The sequence below is a fragment of the Pan paniscus genome, chromosome 3 (genome assembly GCF_029289425.2).
Source record: "Pan paniscus chromosome 3, NHGRI_mPanPan1-v2.0_pri, whole genome shotgun sequence".
Taxonomy (NCBI): Eukaryota; Metazoa; Chordata; class Mammalia; order Primates; family Hominidae; genus Pan; species Pan paniscus.
In genome coordinates this window covers 87,728,966-87,746,830 of record NC_073252.2, presented here as the reverse complement: position 1 = coordinate 87,746,830, position 17,865 = coordinate 87,728,966, and the positions used below count along the sequence as shown (strand labels likewise).

The following is a 17,865-nucleotide window of genomic DNA, read 5'->3' as shown; positions in this document are numbered from 1 at the left end:
GGCTTCTAAATATATGTTATTTATGTGTAAGACTGGGTTCTCTAAAGGTATCATTTAATTAAAATAGATTTGCATTCTCAATCCGTAGGTATGGATTATGTATAATGTATTTAAGATATGACTTACAGCGTTCACCAATGTGACTATTCCCAAGTGATCCAGATGGCTGATGACATAGTAATTTGTACATTTGCTGAGACCTGATCTGAGTAGGTATGTAACATAACTGAGGGAGAGCAAGTCCATTTGCCGAAAGAAAGCCTAGCATATGACCCAGGAGCCACATCTTCACTCAGCCTTGTTGCTAGGTTTGGCTTAGCATATATAATAGCATAGCATGTATAATTTATGACGAAAAATTATACTTTGCACTTTTTAATTAGAACATTCAAAATGATCTCAGGAAGTGGCACCAGAGATCATCAGTGGTCTACTGTACTTCGTGTGTATGTGTCTGTGAGTATGTATGTGTTTGTGTGTGTTCCCACATTCTAAGGCATGTCTTTTACAGGTTAGTAGAAAATGTTGATAGAAAATTACAGATTTCGACATCTAAAACACAGTAGGTCACTACATTGTTAAAACTTGGAATTTTTTATCTTGTTGTAAAGTCAGGCCAACCAAACCTAAAATACTGCTACATTGAAATAGTGCAAAATATTCAAAATACTATAGTTATAGATTTGGTAGTAGGACTGTACCAGACCTGTCACTCTATACAAGACTTATGCCTTGCCCTTTCACTTACCTGTTCACTTTTACATCTATCTTACTAGATGTAATGCTATAAATTATATTTCTAATATATTATAATTTATCATGTATTATAATGTATCAAATATTACAAATTATGTTGCAACTCCCCTTACCTTTCGTCTGCATATTGCCTCAGAAAGAACAGATGGATCCAACAGACTTCAACCACAGGCCCTTAGTGACAAATAGCTCTTAATGCTGGGCTTGCCACTTTGATGCATTTCTAAAGTTATAGAATATTAAATGCACCAAGTCCTTTGGTCATTTTATTTCTACCTTAGATCTAAGCCATAACTATACTTTCCCAAAAATTAAAGTTTGAATTTTAACTTAACCATATATAATTGGAAAAGGAGGTTGGCTTCATTAAGTGTAATTTTATCATGCTTTATTATCCTTTGGGCATTGGATACAGCAGAACATGCCAATTTCTATGGCTTCTCATGTGACAGAATATACTTACTAGGATGCAATTAAATACTCCTCAGAGTATGTAAACAATAAATGTAATCATTACGTTATTTTTATATTGTTCTTTCTTATACATAATAGTAAGACTGAAAATATAGGATTATTTCTGAAACATGCATATTGTTTTGCTTTTGATGATTAAATAACATTGTCCAAAGTTTTAGGTTTTTTGAAATCTTATATTTTTTAACAAAATATCTAGCCTTTCCAAAACAAGACCTCAATAATTCGTTTAAGACCCAGAGTTGTTCCTCTCCACATAGATCTCTTAAAAAGGCAGAGGATTTATGACCTCAAGAGAAATCAGAGTATCCAAAGTTTGCTTTAATTCAATGTTTTAAAAATAAAATTCCTTAGCTTTTATCAAAAATTGAGATTAGTTTGATTTTGAATCAGATGCCCTTTGCTCCCCACCCCAAAATGGCATTATGAGCAGACTAGGAATTGATAATAGAAAATTGAACATATGAAATATATCTTTACCTTGCTTTTTAACAAGGTATTCATGTCTATCTCCTTCATTTTTAAGTGCATCAGTAAAATACATGGTAATTCTCTTAGTGAAATATACTATCTACACTATGTACACACTCCCCTGTCTGAGGTAGAGAAGTAGAGAATATTCACATTTTTGAAACGTCTATGCTATTTTTATTTAAATACGATTTCTGGGCTTGATTTCATTTTGGAACACGGGTGTGTGCTTAAGTTGAACCTTTTTTTCCTCTTAAGTCAAAGTTCTTTTTTAGTTTCTTCTTTTATCTTTTTGGTTACTATCTCTCTCCTTCATCCTCGTGGTGTGAGTTGTTGAGTGAAGGTATTAATTCCATTATTTGAGGCTAAGTGACATTGTTCAATAATGCAGCAAAACAATGGTTCTACCCAAAATATCTTCGAGTGTAAAAGCAGTGGGGAAAAGAGAAAGTGCGCTTCTGCTGCTTTGAATGTTTAAGGCTGTGAAAGTTGATCACACAAATTGGGTCATTCTTGTTATACCCAACTAAAACAATCAAGAAGCCTGGGAGGAAAAGCATTCAAGAAACATCACATTGCTCCAAAAGTGTAATTTTCTACAAGTCCGCATGCTGAGGCTGCCTGTTGTAACCTGGGACCAATTTTTTCTGTAACTGCTGAAAAAACTTGCTGCAGCTCTAGGACTAATTTTGCCCACCACTGTCACTCACCAATTGAAGCTTACTAGCTGCCCAGAACCTTTCTAGTGCCAATGAACTTTCTCAAAGAGCAGCGTGTATCATTTCTCTTTTTTAGAACACCTCCAACCTCCTCTTTGTTCTTTGGGTATACCAAAGACCAACCAGCCTTGAATTTCAATTTTTCTTCCCACATAAAAGTTTTAATTTAGAAATGTATCTCTACATTTCTAACTTTGACAAAGCATAGATACCAGATAATTGATGAAACCTTGCTATTTTAACGATCACCATGGATTACTTCCCAGTGTCTTCAAATAACCCTCAACATTTGCCAACATTTGATGGACTTCAAAATGAGCATATCTTTTTTAAAAAAAATTATTCACACTGACAGCAAGTACATTGGTATACTCTATATTAAATTATACCACAGGGTTTACAAACAATTGGTGATGTCGGGCAGTGGTTTCCAAGGAACATACTTAACAAGACACTCACAAGGCCCTACAAACCTGCATTTTTAACAAGGGCCCTAGATGATTCTAGAAGAGTGTGGTTTGGAAAGCAATTTTTGCCTTTATTATGTGTCATTTTAAATATATTTAAAATTAAAGTTATAAGTCATAGAATTGAATAAAGATAATTTCCTTACAGAAAGTATTACTAGGTATCTAAATACAATATGGTTCAAAACAGGAAATTTAAAAAGATTATGTAAATTCTGTAGTTGTATTCCTAAAGACAGTAGCTGAAATTTTTTCCTACTTCTCCTTGTATCACTTCCCTTTTCCTTCACTTTCACTTCCCTGGAATTGTACTTCCCAATAAGCTATTAGCAGTGAAGGAAGCTTCGTCTCATGATCTGTTTTATAGAGCACTTCAGCTGGGACGAGTAGGAAATAATAATCAGTTATATCAGCTATTCAACCCTACAGGTTTATTTCAGAAGAACTTGAATAGGCTTTTTAGGGAGAAAGAGGTCAGTCTCAGCCATTTCTGTTTCCTAATATAGCTTTTAAGTCTTTCCTTATTAGCAATGAGGGCCATTCCATTGTAATTTTTTGATAACCATTTTTCTTTCTGTGTGTCAAATGCAGATATAAGATACTGAACTGAGTCTATTTCACTGTTCGTAAAACAATCCCATTTGAAAAAAAAAAAAGTCTACAGCTATTCCAGGGATAGGGCCTAGTAGAGAGAGAATAAAAGGTATTTTCTTACTATGTCTCTATATCCTACCCTGTAGGTTCTCTTATTAAGCATACAGGCATATACCAAAATCCAGATGTTTTTCTCATTTATTTTATTGTCCTAACATATTCTGGGTTAATATAATATCATAATGAAAATTTGAGAAAAAATTGATTTTTTCAAAAGTGTTTAACATTTGTTATATTGGCAGTTTTTTTTCTTGTTTGTGGTAAAAATAAATAGAAGGTGCATTTCATACCTTCAAGTATGATTATATTTTGAAAACAAGTCATGAATACTCATAAAATGCAAATTTTAATGTTCTTTTTTTGTTACAGCCAAACTATAATTAGGCACAGTTGTAAATTGGAGTTGAAATTTAATATTTCTTTATAGATAACACTTAATGTTTTTAGAAATAGGTTTATGAAACAGTAAATATACAGGTATAGGGATAAAATTGTGTCTGATGGTCATATGAAGTGTTTGTTGTTATATTCTCCTTGGAATAGCTGCCAAATATTTTAGTATGCTTAAAATCTATGAATGTGATAGAGTCAACAAATTTAGATCACATATTCAGAAAAACATAGTTAGAGAACTAACTATTGAAATGAGCATACAGCAGTCTTCCTTTATCTACAGGGATACATTCTGAAACCCCCACTAGGACACCTGAAATTGCGGATAGTAGCAAACCCTACATATACTGTTTTTTCCAATGCTTATGTACCTATGAAAAAGTTTAATTTATAAACTAGGCACAGTAAGAGATTAACAACAATAACTAATAACAAAAGAGAACAATTATAATAATATACTGTAATAAAAGTTATGTGGGTATGGTCTCGCTTTCTCTTTCCCTCTCTCTCTGTCTCTAAATATCTTAGTATTTTGGGGTTGCAGTTGGTGGTGGGCAACTGAAACCATGGAAAACAAAACCACGGATAAAAGGAGACTACTGTATATACTTTTTAAAACTGATGAAATATTAAACTCATGTTTCTTCTATATCCCACCCATTTCCCCCACCCAAACCTAGATAGATATCTTATTTGATCTGTAAACATTTAATTAATTTGTAAAAGTTAAGAACTTTTTAAAGTAAAACTGCAATATATCATCACACCTAAAGAAATAAACAATAATTCTTAAATATCCAGTCAGTGTTCAAATTTCCCCAACTACCTCATATGTGTTTTCCATTTGCTTATGTCGGGTTCCCAATGAGAATGAAATAAAGTTCTTAGGTTGCAATTGGCTAATGCTCTCTCACTTCTACTTTAAGCGGCAGGTTCCCACTAACTTCTTTTTAGTTGCAATTTACTTATTGAAATTAGACGTATTCTTTGTCTTGTGTAGTTTCTCACAGTGCAAAATTTGCTGATTGTAGCCACTGTTGTAAACAATGAACATGTTTTTCACCACCTTATATTTGCTGTAAGTTGTCAGTGATAGTTAAATGTTAATCAAATTCAAATTCGGATCACGTAGGGCTTTTCTTTTTTTGTTTTCTTTTTCTATTTATATATTTATTTATTTATTTTGAGACGGAGTCTCGCTCCGTCACCAGGTTGGAGTGCAATGGTGTGATCTGGGCTCACTGCAATCTCCACCTCCCGGGTTCAAGTGATTCTCCTGCCTCAGTCTCCCGAGTAGCTGGGACTATAGGCGAACCACCACGCCTGGCTAACTTTTTGTATTTTAGTAGAGATGGGGTTTCACCATGTTGGCCAGGATGCTATAGATCTCCTGACCTCACCGATCATGTAGGACTTCAATCGTCGAACAAACGAACCTTTAATAGCAGTTACACCATTAGGATGACCTGATCCAACATCGAGGTCGTAAACCCTATTGTCGATTTGGACTCTAGAATAGGATTGTGCTGTCATCCCTAGTGTAGCTTGTTCCCACTTGATGAAGTTATTGGGTCAGTGAACAATAGCCCACTTAAACTAGTACAGTCTTGGTTTAAGATGGTGATGTGTATGTACTTCCATCAGAGGGCACATAATACAGTAAATCCTCACTTAACTTCATCAATAGTTTCTGGAAACTGTGACTTGAAGCAAAACAACATATAACAAAACCAGTTTTACCATTGGCTAATTGATATAAGCAAGAATTAAGTTCCTATGGCAAATTTCTGGACACAAAAACACCATCAAACTCCTAAATAAAGATAAATCACTTCTGACATTAAACATTGAAATTAATGTGAGCTATATATACGTTTAAGAAAGATTAATACAAACAAGTCAAATAACTTACCTAATTATTTCGGTGGAGGCCGCAGGTGGTTGGAGCCTATCCTGGCAGCTCAGGGAGCAATATGGGAACCCACCCCGGACAGGACGCCATTCCATTACTGCAGGGTGCTCTCGTACACACCCACTCACCCAGGCTGGAACCATGCAGACACACACACTCAGCTAACCTACACGTCTGTGTACATCCTTCAAAGTTCAGCCAAATAACATATAAACAAATCCAGTAATATCCATCAGTCTTAGTTCCGTCGTAACAACTCCTTTTTGATCATCAAACAACAAACAGGGTAGGTCCGCCATATTTACTTGTCTGATCCATATCAAAATTTTCTAACAAATTATATTAGAAAATCAAATCTCTGTCAGTTTCAAAATCATGGAAAAAAATTTGCCTTATTTCCCTTATACTTGGATATCCTAACAGTAATCTAAATATTAATGAGAAAGTTAATGATGTCGTTTGCTTCTCCCTGTTGTAAAGAAGGTTTTGCTGTCCGTTTGATCACTAAGGCTAATTGACACTCAGAAAAAGCATAGGAAACTTCTCAGCATCACAAAAGCTCTGTCATCTAGAGAAGCAAGGACTTGAGCTCAAGTCCTGTGACATGGAAGGCCTTGTGCCTAGCCACCTTGCAGCAGAGGCGTATCTACCAAGAAGTGAAACACTACGAAAACAGTATGTTTACTCCACATTTTAAAGTGAGGTAGTTTGGGGTGGTTCATATTTTATTTAATTTATATATTATTTGGATTTTTTTTAGTTTATAAAAAGGGCATTGGCAAGGGCAGAATGATCTGTAAGCTTCTCTGCCCACCTACCATAAGCATGATCTTTAGTTTGACCTTTTCTTACTGTTAGCCATTTTCTTATACTTCTGCGTCCCTGTCAGTCACTTCCATGTGAAGACATGGGGAGGCATTTTTACATCAGACATGTTGTTGAAAATCAGCCGCGTTGGCTGAGGGATTATTTGATCTCTTTCTCCAAGTCCCTTTAGGCTCACATTGCATCTCTGTTCTTTGAATTTTCAGTTACCTTTATCTTCTTATAATTACTTTGCTGAAATAAATGCAAAGCAACAAAAGGTATTTAGTGAAGAATACCAACAAAGCCATGACCATTTCAGGCTGAGTTTTGTAGTATTCTTTGTCTAGGAAGAGATACCTAGAAAAATTTTCTGACCATGTATTTGATTATTTTCCTTCAATATGTATAGTCGCAGTCTTCAAATTTCAGAAAATAATTTGTTTCTTCGTTGTCATTTAAAATTAATGTGTTAAATATGTATGCTTTTACATTATAAGTGGTTATAAAAGTTAAACACTTAGAAAAAAAGTCAAAATAACATACATACTATCCAACAAAATAACTTTCATATTTTATTGTGTTTTCTTCCAAACTTTTTACCTTTGCATCTGAATTCTGTGTAGGTTGTATCTATAATATAGACAACACTTTATAGCCTGCTAAATATTATACCATAAATAGGTAGTTGTTACATAATTCTCAGGTAATAGTAATGCAGGTCTTTATCATAATCTACTGAGTAGTTGAATGATAATTTTTTTAAGACAAGGTCTCCCTCTGTCACCCAGGCTAGAATGCAGTGGCATGCGCATGGCTCACTGTAGCCTCTACCTCCCAGGCTCAAGTGATCCTCCTGCCTCAGCCTCCCAAGTGGCTGGGACTGTAGGCGTGTGCCACCATGCCCAGCTATTTATTTGTATTTTTAGTAGAGATGGGGTTTCATTGTAACAGCCCAGGCTGGTCTTGAACTCCTGGACTCAAATGATCCACCTGCCTCAGCCTCCCAAAGTTCTGAAATCACAGGAGTGAACCACTGCACCCAGCAATAATTTTTTAACTCTTCATTATTCATTGAACATTTAGTTAACAATTCTAAAAATTTTGTTTCCTGCTGTCATTGATCTTGTGAAAAATATCTTTGGACTATAGCTGTGGATTATTTCCTAAATAGTAAATTACTTGAGCAAAAAGTTTACATACTTTGAGGGTTGATAACCCATGTTGCCACAATGTTTCCCCAAAGGCATTGTGGAGTTTAGAATGCCAGTAGTAATATTAAGGTGTGCCATTTTCAACATCCGTGGCCAACATCCCTATATGTAAGATTTTTCCAAAACATGGTTCTGATTTTTAAAAGTGAAAAATGCTACTTCATCATGTTCTTTTTGTGCTTCTTACTTTAAATATTAGAATGAAGAAGGAGCCCCACAGGAAGGAATTCTGGAAGATATGCCTGTGGATCCTGACAATGAGGCTTATGAAATGCCTTCTGAGGTAGGAGTCCAAGCTGAATCTTTCTAACAAGACAGTACCAAAAACCTGTCATTGTCACATTTCTCTTTCATTAGTGCTTAGTGAGAATCATTTGCTCTCTACATGCTCATTACGTGGACAACTTGCAAGTTAAGAATAGTTTTTACGGCCGGGCGCGGTGGCTCACGCCTGTAATCCCAGCACTTTGGGAGGCCGAGGCGGGCGGATCACGAGGTCAGGAGATCGAGACCATCCTGGCTAACACAATGAAACCCCGTCTCTAATAAAAATACAAAAAATTAGCCGGGCGTGGTAGCGGGCGCCTGTAGTCCCAGCTACTCGGGAGGCTGAGGCAGGAGAATGGCGTGAACCCGGGAGGCGGAGCTTGCAGTGAGCCGAGATCGCGCCACTGTACTCCAGCCTGGGCGACAGAGCGAGACTCCGTCTCAAAAAAAAAAAAAAAAAAAGAATAGTTTTTACATTTTTAAAGGGTCCTTAAAAAAAAAGAGGAGGAGGAAGATGAAGAAGAGGAAGAAAGGATGTGAAAGAAATCATATGTAGTCCACATAGCTTAATATACTTACTACTTGACCCTTTACAGGAAAAGTTTACTAACCCCTGCATTAGAGAACATATTTTTAGAAACTTTACATTCTAAAATAAATTTCTAAATGGAAAGTTAGGGAAATCAATGGAATGCCAAAGGAAGGTTATTATTTTTTGCCATACATGTCCAATGGGATGACGCATAGTAAAATAAAAGTTACCCACACAAGTTATAGAATAAAAAGATAAATGCATGATTTGCAACAATTGATATATTCCAGTATAACGTTTTAAACAACACAATGATTGTTAATTTTATTTTGATTGAAAATAAAAGTATCTTTAATAGAAAATGTATCAAAAGGGAAATTAGAAAATACTGTTAGATGAATAAAACTGGCCCAAGAAGAAACAGTAAATCTGAATAGATTTGTAACACAGCGAATAGATTAAATTAGTAATAAAAAAAAAAAACCTACCTGCAAAGAAAATCCCAGGCCGAGATGGCATCACTGGTAAATTCTACCAAACATTTAAAGAGGAATTAATACTAATTAGTTAACACCAATTAATATCTCTTACAAAACAGAAGAGGAGACATTTCCCAACTAATTCTGTGAGACCAATATTACCCTGATAATCAAAACCAAATGAAGATATCACAAGAAAAGAAACTATATAATGGCTCCATTAAAAATTGAGTTCAAGTATGTTGTAGTTTGGTTATGTATTATTCCTCACGGCATTATTAAAAGGCATGTCGAGGATGGGCACCGCAGTTCACACCTGTAATCCCGCACTTTGTGAGCCAAAGTGGCCAGGTTACTTGAGGCCAGGAGTTCGAGACCAGTCTGGCCAACATGGTGAAACCCCATCTTTACTAAAAATACAAAAATTAGCCGGGCATGGTGGTACACGCCTATGGTTCCAGCTACTTGGGAGGCTGAGGCATGAGAGTCACTTGAACCCAGGAGGCAGAGGTTGCAGTGAGCTGAGATGGCACCCCTGCACTCCAATCTTGGTAACAGAGCAAGACTGTCTCACACAGACACACGAAAGGCATATTGATAATAATTCAACTTATAGAAATTGAGATTAAATTGTTTGTTTGCCTAATAAGAATTTCCAATATTTTGGGGTCTTTTATGCAAGACACAGTACTAAACACAATGGAAAACTATAGAGTAATTGACATTACCAGGACATAAGGAGTTTACAGTCTGGTAGGTTTGATGAAAAAAAATAGAAATTCATTCATTCATTTCTTCATTATGATTCCTTTAACAAACATTATTGATTGTCTTCGATGTACCAGGCATCACAGGAGCAAAAATATATAAGACATACTAAAAAGTAAAACATTTTAAAGATCTGTTTCAATCAATCAGGAGAAGTTTTATTGAGGAGGTAATGTTGATCTGGGTGGGAAAAGGTAAGAGATATAGTAGGTCAAAACAAACAGAGGACATTCTGGCACAAGGGAATATCAGAAGCAAAGGCATGTATGTCTGAGCATGCAAATGGATATGTCTGAGAACAGTGAATAATTATGACTCAAGCTTAGGAACAAGGAAAATGGTGATAGATTGAATTTGCAGCTATGGGTCAAAGACAAGTTATAGAGTATTAGGATAATCTTGTCATTTCAGCTTGTATTCTATTCAGAAAACAACTTGAGTTATTGAAGTTATGCTTATTTGTTTGTTTTTAAGCAGAATCCTGATATTATTAGAGTTGCTCTTTAGGAGGAATAATCTGATCCCTTTAATTAAATCCACTAATATTTGTGTTGTGGATGCTATCCAGATACTGTATGGAGAGCTTGAGGTTTGAAATACAAGTAATAATTGAAGCCATAGATGAAGATGAAATTTTCAACTGGGAGAGTGAAAGTAGGGAAAATGTATCTTGCCTTCAAACATCTTAATTTCCTTCTGAGAATTAGAGCATCTTAGTCTGGAAAAGGCTTTATAGACAGCTTGATTTTGTTCTCACATTTTACAGGTGAAGAAACTGAGAACCAGACAGTCCAACTTATTTGTCCTACCAAACTAGGTATATGATCATTAAATGGTGCATCCGGATTAGAACCTAGATATTTTAACTCTGACTACTACCGTAATTCACTTTTATATCAGACAAGAAAGACACAACTATTAAAAATAAGATAATATTTGCTGCAGAATATTTGCAAAAACATTGATTGTAAATTTTACTGTAAGTGGGGAGCCATTTCCTATCTCATTGGCTGTCAGTGCTGATGCGTGATTGAAACTTATACTAACAGTGTGTGCTGTCTTTTTGATTTTTCTAATATTAGGAAGGGTATCAAGACTACGAACCTGAAGCCTAAGAAATATCTTTGCTCCCAGTTTCTTGAGATCTGCTGACAGATGTTCCACCCTGTACAAGTGCTCAGTTCCAATGTGCCCAGTCATGACATTTCTCAAAGTTTTTACAGTGTATCTCGAAGTCTTCCATCAGCAGTGATTGAAGTATCTGTACCTGCCCCCACTCAGCATTTCGGTGCTTCCCTTTCACTGAAGTGAATACATGGTAGCAGGGTCTTTGTGTGCTGTGGATTTTGTGGCTTCAATCTACGATGTTAAAACAAATTAAAAACACCTAAGTGACTACCACTTATTTCTAAATCCTCACTATTTTTTTGTTGCTGTTGTTCAGAAGTTGTTAGTGATTTGCTATCATATATTATAAGATTTTTAGGTGTCTTTTAATGATACTGTCTAAGAATAATGACGTATTGTGAAATTTGTTAATATATATAATACTTAAAAATATGTGAGCATGAAACTATGCACCTATAAATACTAAATATGAAATTTTACCATTTTGTGATGTGTTTTATTCACTTGTGTTTGTATATAAATGGTGAGAATTAAAATAAAACATTATCTCATTGCAAAAATATTTTATTTTTATCCCATCTCACTTTAATAATAAAAATCATGCTTATAAGCAACATGAATTAAGAACTGACACAAAGGACAAAATATAAAGTTATTAATAGCCATTTGAAGAAGGAGGAATTTTAGAAGAGGTAGAGAAAATGGAACATTAACCCTACACTTGGAATTCCCTGAAGCAACACTGCCAGAAGTGTGTTTTGGTATGCACTGGTTCCTTAAGTGGCTGTGATTAATTATTGAAAGTGGGGTGTTGAACACCCCAACTACTATTGTAGAGTGGTCTATTTCTCCCTTCAATCCTGTCAATGTTTGCTTTACGTATTTTGGGGAACTGTTGTTTGATGTGTATGTGTTTAGAATTGTTATACATTTTTAATTGAGCCTTTTATTAACATATATTGTTATTTTTGTCTCAAAATAATTTTTTAGTTAAAATCTATTTTGTCTGATATTGGTGTGAATGCTGTACCTTTCTGACAATAAATAATATTCGACCATGAATAAAAAAAAAAAAAGTGGGTTCCAGGGAACTAAGCAGTGTAAAAGATGATTTTGACTACATCCTCCTTAGAGAGCCATAAGACACATTAGCACATATTAGCACATTCAAGGCTCTGAGAGAATGTGGTTAACTTTGTTTAACTCAGCATTCCTTACTTTTTTTTTTTTAATCATCAGAAATTCTCTCTCTCTCTCTCTTTTTCTCTCGCTCTCTTTTTTTTTTTTTTTTTTTTACAGGAAATGCCTTTAAACATCGTTGGAACTACCAGAGTCACCTTAAAGGAGATCAATTCTCTAGACTGATAAAAATTTCATGGCCTCCTTTAAATGTTGCCAAATATATGAATTCTAGGATTTTTTCCTTAGGAAAGGTTTTTCTCTTTCAGGGAAGATCTATTAACTCCCCATGGGTGCTGAAAATAAACTTGATGGTGAAAAACTCTGTATAAATGAATTTAAAAATTATTTGGTTTCTCTTTTTAATTATTCTGGGGCATAGTCATTTCTAAAAGTCACTAGTAGAAAGTATAATTTCAAGACAGAATATTCTAGACATGCTAGCAGTTTATATGTATTCATGAGTAATGTGATATATATTGGGCGCTGGTGAGGAAGGAAGGAGGAATGAGTGACTATAAGGATGGTTACCATAGAAACTTCCTTTTTTACCTAATTGAAGAGAGACTACTACAGAGTGCTAAGCTGCATGTGTCATCTTACACTAGAGAGAAATGGTAAGTTTCTTGTTTTATTTAAGTTATGTTTAAGCAAGGAAAGGATTTGTTATTGAACAGTATATTTCAGGAAGGTTAGAAAGTGGCGGTTAGGATATATTTTAAATCTACCTAAAGCAGCATATTTTAAAAATTTAAAAGTATTGATATTAAATTAAGAAATAGAGGACAGAACTAGACTGATAGCAGTGACCTAGAACAATTTGAGATTAGGAAAGTTGTGACCATGAATTTAAGGATTTATGTGGATACAAATTCTCCTTTAAAGTGTTTCTTCCCTTAATATTTATCTGACAGTTATTTTTGAGCAGTGAATTACTTTATATATCTTAATAGTTTATTTGGGACCAAACACTTAAACAAAAAGTTCTTTAAGTCATATAAGCCTTTTCAGGAAGCTTGTCTCATATTCACTCCTGAGACATTCACCTGCCAAGTGGCCTGAGGATCAATCCAGTCCTAGGTTTATTTTGCAGACATACATTCTCCCAAGTTATTCAGCCTCATATGACTCCACGGTGGGCTTTACCAAAACAGTTCAGAGTGCACTTTGGCACACAATTGGGAACAGAAGAATCTAATGTGTGGTTTGGTATTCCAAGTGGGGTCTTTTTCAGAATCTCTGCACTAGTGTGAGATGCAAATATGTTTCCTCATCTTTCTGGCTTATCCAGTATGTAGCTATTTGTGACATAATAAATATATAATATATGAAAATATGTATTTGATTTCTGCCTCCAGTTCTTACAAAGAGCTCCTAAAACCCTTGTAATTTCCTGAGTAGTAGGGTTGCTAGGGTCATCTTTTGTTCTAATATTTGGTCTTTGACTCTGCTTTCTGACAGAGCTCCTTAGTCCCTGGGTGAGAGTAGCATCTTCTCTTCTAATGAAGTGACTCTTGCTGGGTTCCTGGATGGGGGCTGGTCACCAGAAAGGTCAAGCCATGATAAGAAGCTTGAAGCTTTTAGCCCCATTCACATCTTCTGGGGACGGGAGAGAAGAGGAGCTGGAGATTGAGTTAATAAGCAACAATGCTTCCATGATGAAGACTCCATCAAAATCCCTAAAAGACAGGATTCAGAGTGCTTTGAAATAGGTGAACATGCAGAGGTGCTGGGAATTGTGGTGTGTCCAGAGAAGGCATGCAAGCTCCCCACGCCTCCCCCATACCTTTCCCTGTGCATCTCTTCCATCTGGCTGTTCCTGAGTTGTATCCTTTTATAACAAACTGGTAATCTAGTAAGCAAACTGTTTTCCTGAAGTCTGTGAATCACACTAGCAAATTATCAAACCTGAGGAGAGGGCCGTGGAGACCTTGGATTTGTAGACAAGTCAAACAGAAGCTATGAGTAACATGAGGACTCATTGCTTGTGATTGTCATCTTCAGTGGGAAGGGGAAAAATCTTGTAAAACTGAGTCCTTAACCTGTGGGTCAATGCTAACACCAGGTAGATAGTGTCCGATTTGAATTACGGGACACCCAGTTGGTAGCCACAAAGAATGGGAGAATTGCTTGGTGTAGAAAACACACCCCACACACACATGTGGTGTCAGAAATGAACCGGAAATATTGTGTTCCGGAAATATTGAGTGTTGTGAGTGAGTGTATAGAAAGAAAAACAGCGTTTCCTTTTCACTACTAGATTAAAACAAACACACTCATGCATTCACACATCTCAAAGACAACCATTAATTCTCAAAGACAGTGCTGTCTAAATCCATACTGAGGAAGAAAACACATTTTCTTTTCAAATCTGTAAACCTGACAGACTGCCTCTGTCCACACACTAATGGAACTCTGTGTTTCATCTGAAATGTGTTCATCCCACTTTGTTCTTTCTGTCTTGGGCAGGGCAAGAGTGCAACAGGGCTGACATTTTCATATGAGCTCTGTCCCTGTTATTGGCTATACTTTAGACAAATTATTATGTGTCAAATATAGATGTAAGTGATTTATCAATATTAAGTCATTTAATTCTCAAAACAACCTTAATAGGTTCCATTATGATTCTAATTTTACACATAAGCCAAAGGAGGCACCCACAGGCTAGATAACTTTCCCATGGCCACACAGCTAGTAAGCGGCAGAGCCAAGAGGCCCAACATTACAGCACCACAGTCTGTGCTCTCAGCCCCTTGGCCACATAGTGTCAGAGTGAGGACACACAGCTATTTAAGAAAACTTCCAAAAGTCTAGGAAATGGGGTGATAGCCCCACTTTTCTAGGTATAATAATTAGATATTTGTTTTTCTTCAGGTACCTAAAGAAAACTTACTAGAGTTTGAGCCTTTAGTAAGTTTTGCTAGTACATCTGTTTTTCTTCAGGTGCCTGAAGACAAACATACACACACACACACACACACACACACACACACACACACACACAAACACACACAAAATGTGTATCTATATATATGTGTACACATATCTCTCATCTCTATATATATGTCTCTGTATATCTATATATCTATAAACATATATCTATATCTATAGATACATATAGAGAGATTTTTTTTTTTTTGAGATGGAGTCTTGCTCTTGCCACCTAGGCTGGAGTGCAATGGCACAATCTCAGTTCACTGCAACCTCCGCCTCCCAGGTTCAAGCGATTCTCCTGCCTCAGCCTCTCGAGTAGGTGGGATTACAGGCACACACCACCTCAGCCCGACTAATTTTTGTATTTTTAGTAGAGACAGGGTTCACCATGTTGGCCAGGCTGGTCTCAAACTCCTGACCTCAGGTAATCCACCTACCTCGGCCTCCCAAAGTGCTGGGATTACAGGTGTGAGCCACCATGCCTGGCCAAGATTTCTAATTCTAAGAGAAATTAGCACCTGATAGATATTTCCTTGTAAATAAACCAGGCATATCCTGATTATAGAACTAAGTTAATTATTTTCCGTGGAAGATACGAATGTTGATGCAATAAGAGCAGCAGTCTACAGTAAGGTGGGCTTTGTAATTTTCTGTGTTGAATCATGGCATGGGTACTTGGCTTATGTCAAATAGACAAAAAAATATAAATTAAGGTATAACTGGGATTGTCAATTATACATATTTAGTAATGGAATGAATGAATTTATAAATAGATAGTAAAGGGCATGAATTAAGAATCTATAGGTATAAATAATATTAGCAACTTAATATTGTATAATAAAGTTTGATTTTCTAGATGTAGTTGATTGATGCAGTAATGTTCATTTTATCCTTTGAGTAAGCCTAGAATTGAAGAACCCAAAATGCAATAGAATAGATATAACATTGAAACTATTCCTAAATATGATTTTAGTTCCAATGTTCTTTGTGTAATTACCTAAGCTTTTCTTTAATGTTTTTGCTGCTACTACAGTATCCTTAATTATTTGAAATCTTACATTGGAAGCAGTTAAACCACATTCCTTCAAAGAGCCCTTAGTTTGAGCCTCTAGTAAGTTTTGCTAGTATAATTTGGTTTTAAAATTGGCTAGAATTGCATAGGGAATTTCCATAACGTATAGTTGATCTGCAACTATAGGTTAACATACTAGGATGGCTTCTCTTATGAACCTTATGAAAATACATCCTCAGATTCCCTGGAAGGTCAGTGACCAGAAATCCTCGTTGTTTCTATGGCAACACAGCAAGATATGGTGCCTTGGAAATGTGCTGCATTTTAATTAGGTTCCTCTAGGGCTTCCTAACTGCCTTTTGCAGGTAAACTAAATATCAGATTGCCTTTTATCTTGCAACAAAATGAAACCTAACCCATGTCTGTAAATGTCAAAGCTAAGCTGTGTTCCAGTAAAGTTGAATCCAAACCAATATAGTAGCAAGTCATGTTTTTATCTTAGAAAAGAATACAATACTCTTTACCTAGAATAGTCAAGGATGCTGCTTAATGAGGTAGGTTAGAGTAATAGAGACTATCCTGAACTCCAAAACTATTAATAGACTATGGAACTTCGACTCCCATTTACGTCTCTTACTACTTAATATTAGTGTCTCTGTTTCCTTATATGTAAATATGCAAATGATAAAAGTAGTGCCTCATAGCATTGTTGCATGCATTAAGTGAGTTAATATAAGTGGAATACTTAGGACTGCCTGGCTGATAGTAAGTGATCTATGAGTCAATGATGCTATTTATTAGTAGTAGTACTAGTACAGCACACTGTATTTTTAAAGGTAAATAAGAAATAACAATTTTTTTAAATGTTCATATACATTCACATGTCTTCTTTTAATATAAAATAGCAATCAAGATCAGGATAATGGTAGAGATATTTTGGAGACACAAGGCAGAAGCTATTTACTAATAGCTAGAGGAGCATTTTACTAGTTTACTAACCAATATTACTATACTTATGCGTACTTAGCAGAATATCACCTAGCACCAAAAAGAAATTAAGAAAGTGTAACTTACTGAGAAGTGAATATGCACCAACTCCATAAACACTATGTTTATGGAACACATCTAACTTTAGACTTAGCTATACTCATCGACTCACATATCTTCTCATCCAAGTGGGATGTGTTTAATATTTACCATATATTCATAAGTTCACTGAGTATTGTTCTGGTAACTAGAAAAAAAAAGGGCAAACATATATAAGTAAAACTCACTGATTTAAAACAGAGTATTATAAACTACAAAAGAAAAAAAAAACCACTTGGACCTCCACTGATTTCTCAAATCTCATTTATTTCCCATTATCTTCCCTCATACCTCTTGCATTTATTTGGTTAAATTTCTTTTTGATCCAAAAGGAAGCAATGTTTACCTGACAATTTCTACTTTATGCCAGAACAACAAATATACCAGCAATTACAATATTTCCAAGAAAAGTATTGTTTGTTTTCTCTTCATGTCTTTGGTGAGTCTCTCGGAATTAGGATCAAAAAAGAACGCATGAGCTGGTGAGATGTTTGTTATTGTCCTCTGTCAGATTTTCCTGTGCAGCAGTGTGGAAAGTAGGTCAGTAGGGCAGTGCATACTTGTCCTTTTGCCTTCTGGACACTGTACGACTACCTAGGAATTGAGAGTGGCAGAA

At 35.6% G+C, this 17,865-nt stretch overlaps 1 protein-coding gene and 1 long non-coding RNA gene across 6 annotated transcripts in view; one reads left to right on the top strand and one right to left on the bottom strand.

Moving 5' to 3' along the window:
* SNCA (synuclein alpha) overlaps positions 1-11,598 on the top strand; it is a 112,416-nt gene extending 100,818 nt beyond the window's left edge. For 4 of the 5 annotated variants that reach the window (XM_003829890.5, XM_003829888.5, XM_003829889.7 and 1 more), the window contains exons 5-6: positions 8,064-8,147; positions 10,993-11,598. In XM_003829890.5, the coding sequence (XP_003829938.1) occupies positions 8,064-8,147; positions 10,993-11,025 (117 nt within the window). In that variant the 3' untranslated portion in view covers positions 11,026-11,598. The remainder of the gene's footprint in view (positions 1-8,063; positions 8,148-10,992) is intronic. The other variant, XM_057302106.2, reaches the window with a different exon arrangement.
* A 1,143-nt stretch (positions 11,599-12,741) lies between these two features.
* LOC134730278 (uncharacterized) overlaps positions 12,742-17,865 on the bottom strand; it is a 136,288-nt gene continuing 131,164 nt past the window's right edge. Inside the window, exon 2 of the long non-coding RNA XR_010111982.1 lies at positions 12,742-17,843. This is a non-coding gene — a long non-coding RNA (uncharacterized LOC134730278). The remainder of the gene's footprint in view (positions 17,844-17,865) is intronic.